Source organism: Olea europaea, unplaced genomic scaffold (genome assembly GCF_002742605.1).
Source record: "Olea europaea var. sylvestris unplaced genomic scaffold, O_europaea_v1 scaffold35274, whole genome shotgun sequence".
Taxonomy (NCBI): Eukaryota; Viridiplantae; Streptophyta; class Magnoliopsida; order Lamiales; family Oleaceae; genus Olea; species Olea europaea.
The window spans coordinates 1-1,188 of record NW_019254418.1 but is presented as its reverse complement, the minus strand read 5'-3'; the positions used below and the strand labels follow the sequence as shown (position 1 = coordinate 1,188).

Sequence of the window (1,188 nt, the reverse complement as noted above, 5' to 3'; positions counted from 1 at the left end):
ATTGAGATTCAGTGCTTACATTATCAGCGTCAACTTCTGAAATTATTTCCTTTATGTCCTTCCCATCATTCATTCCAAACTCTCGAAGAGCTTGCTCGAGTTCTTCTATTGTAATATACCTGATCATATAGAAAAACATTAGCACAAGATTAGCATTAACCAATATTCCCATGTATAGATATCGACATATCATCATTGTGTAATGTTAATGTCCTTGTACAATTACCCGCTATGATCTTTATCAAAGTATTGGAAGGCAGTGTAAAGATGCTCTTCTCTGTCCATTCTGTTCATATGCATTGTTGCTGTAATGAATTCTTCATAATCAATCGTTCCATTCCCATCAGCATCGGCCTAATTTTTCGTACAGATAGTGAGTATATTATTGTTACATCTACATAAACCATAGTACTTTCAGAATGAGAATTTATGCTTCTTAATAACATTCAGTTTTGGAAACTTACTGCTTCCATCAATTGTTTAACTTCATATTCTGATAACTTTGTCCCTTGCTTTGCCAGTCCCTGCTTTAGCTCTTCTAGAGTTATTGTACCGTTGTTGTCAGTATCCATACCTTTAAACATTACTTTCAATCCCATTATTTCTTCCTCGGACAGGCAACCAGCAATAACCTACTCCGTCCAAAAGCAGCAAACCGTTAGGATTATATCTGCTACACAATACTTAACAGCACTGATAAAACAATACCACTAATTTTTCTTTCTTAATCTTGTCGTGTCTGTCCAATCAAACCTACTATTAGGGAATTTGACATGCATGTTGCAATTATACATTTTTATTTAACTTTTCTCTACAATAAGGCAATGTATATAAAACCAAGAAATATAGTCCTGACTGGCCATTATCAGAGAACAATTTGAACTAGATGAATCATTCATTTTTCCATATATGTGTAAAGGATCTCACTAGGACGATTCTACGGAAATGAAAGGAAAAAGTTGAAAATTCTAGCCAAAGTATAATTACCCGAAGTGCAGCTTTTTTGAATTTGTTCATAGCCCTGAACTGTTTGAGCCTGTCAAGAACAGCATTATCCAGTGGTGTGTCAGGTGCTTCTCCATCCTCTTTGATCCATGGATGATCTGAAAACATGATATTCTGTTTTATGATTCTGGGGTTTAACAAGTAGGGTGATTCTAGGGTGACAGATATCTGTCCAAACAGGGG

The 1,188-nt window shown here is 35.5% G+C and overlaps 1 protein-coding gene across 1 annotated transcript; it reads right to left on the bottom strand.

Annotated features, from left to right (window-relative positions):
- Positions 1-19: 19 nt before the first annotated feature.
- Positions 20-1,117, bottom strand: LOC111386367 (calcium-dependent protein kinase 34-like; the record flags this gene model as incomplete). The annotated part of the gene is made up of 4 exons (XM_023010821.1): positions 988-1,117; positions 465-632; positions 227-354; positions 20-119 (listed from the first exon to the last, which is right to left on the bottom strand). Coding segments are annotated over exons 1-4 (522 nt in total), but the record flags the coding sequence as incomplete, so codon positions are not given.
- Between the last annotated feature and the right edge of the window lie 71 nt (positions 1,118-1,188).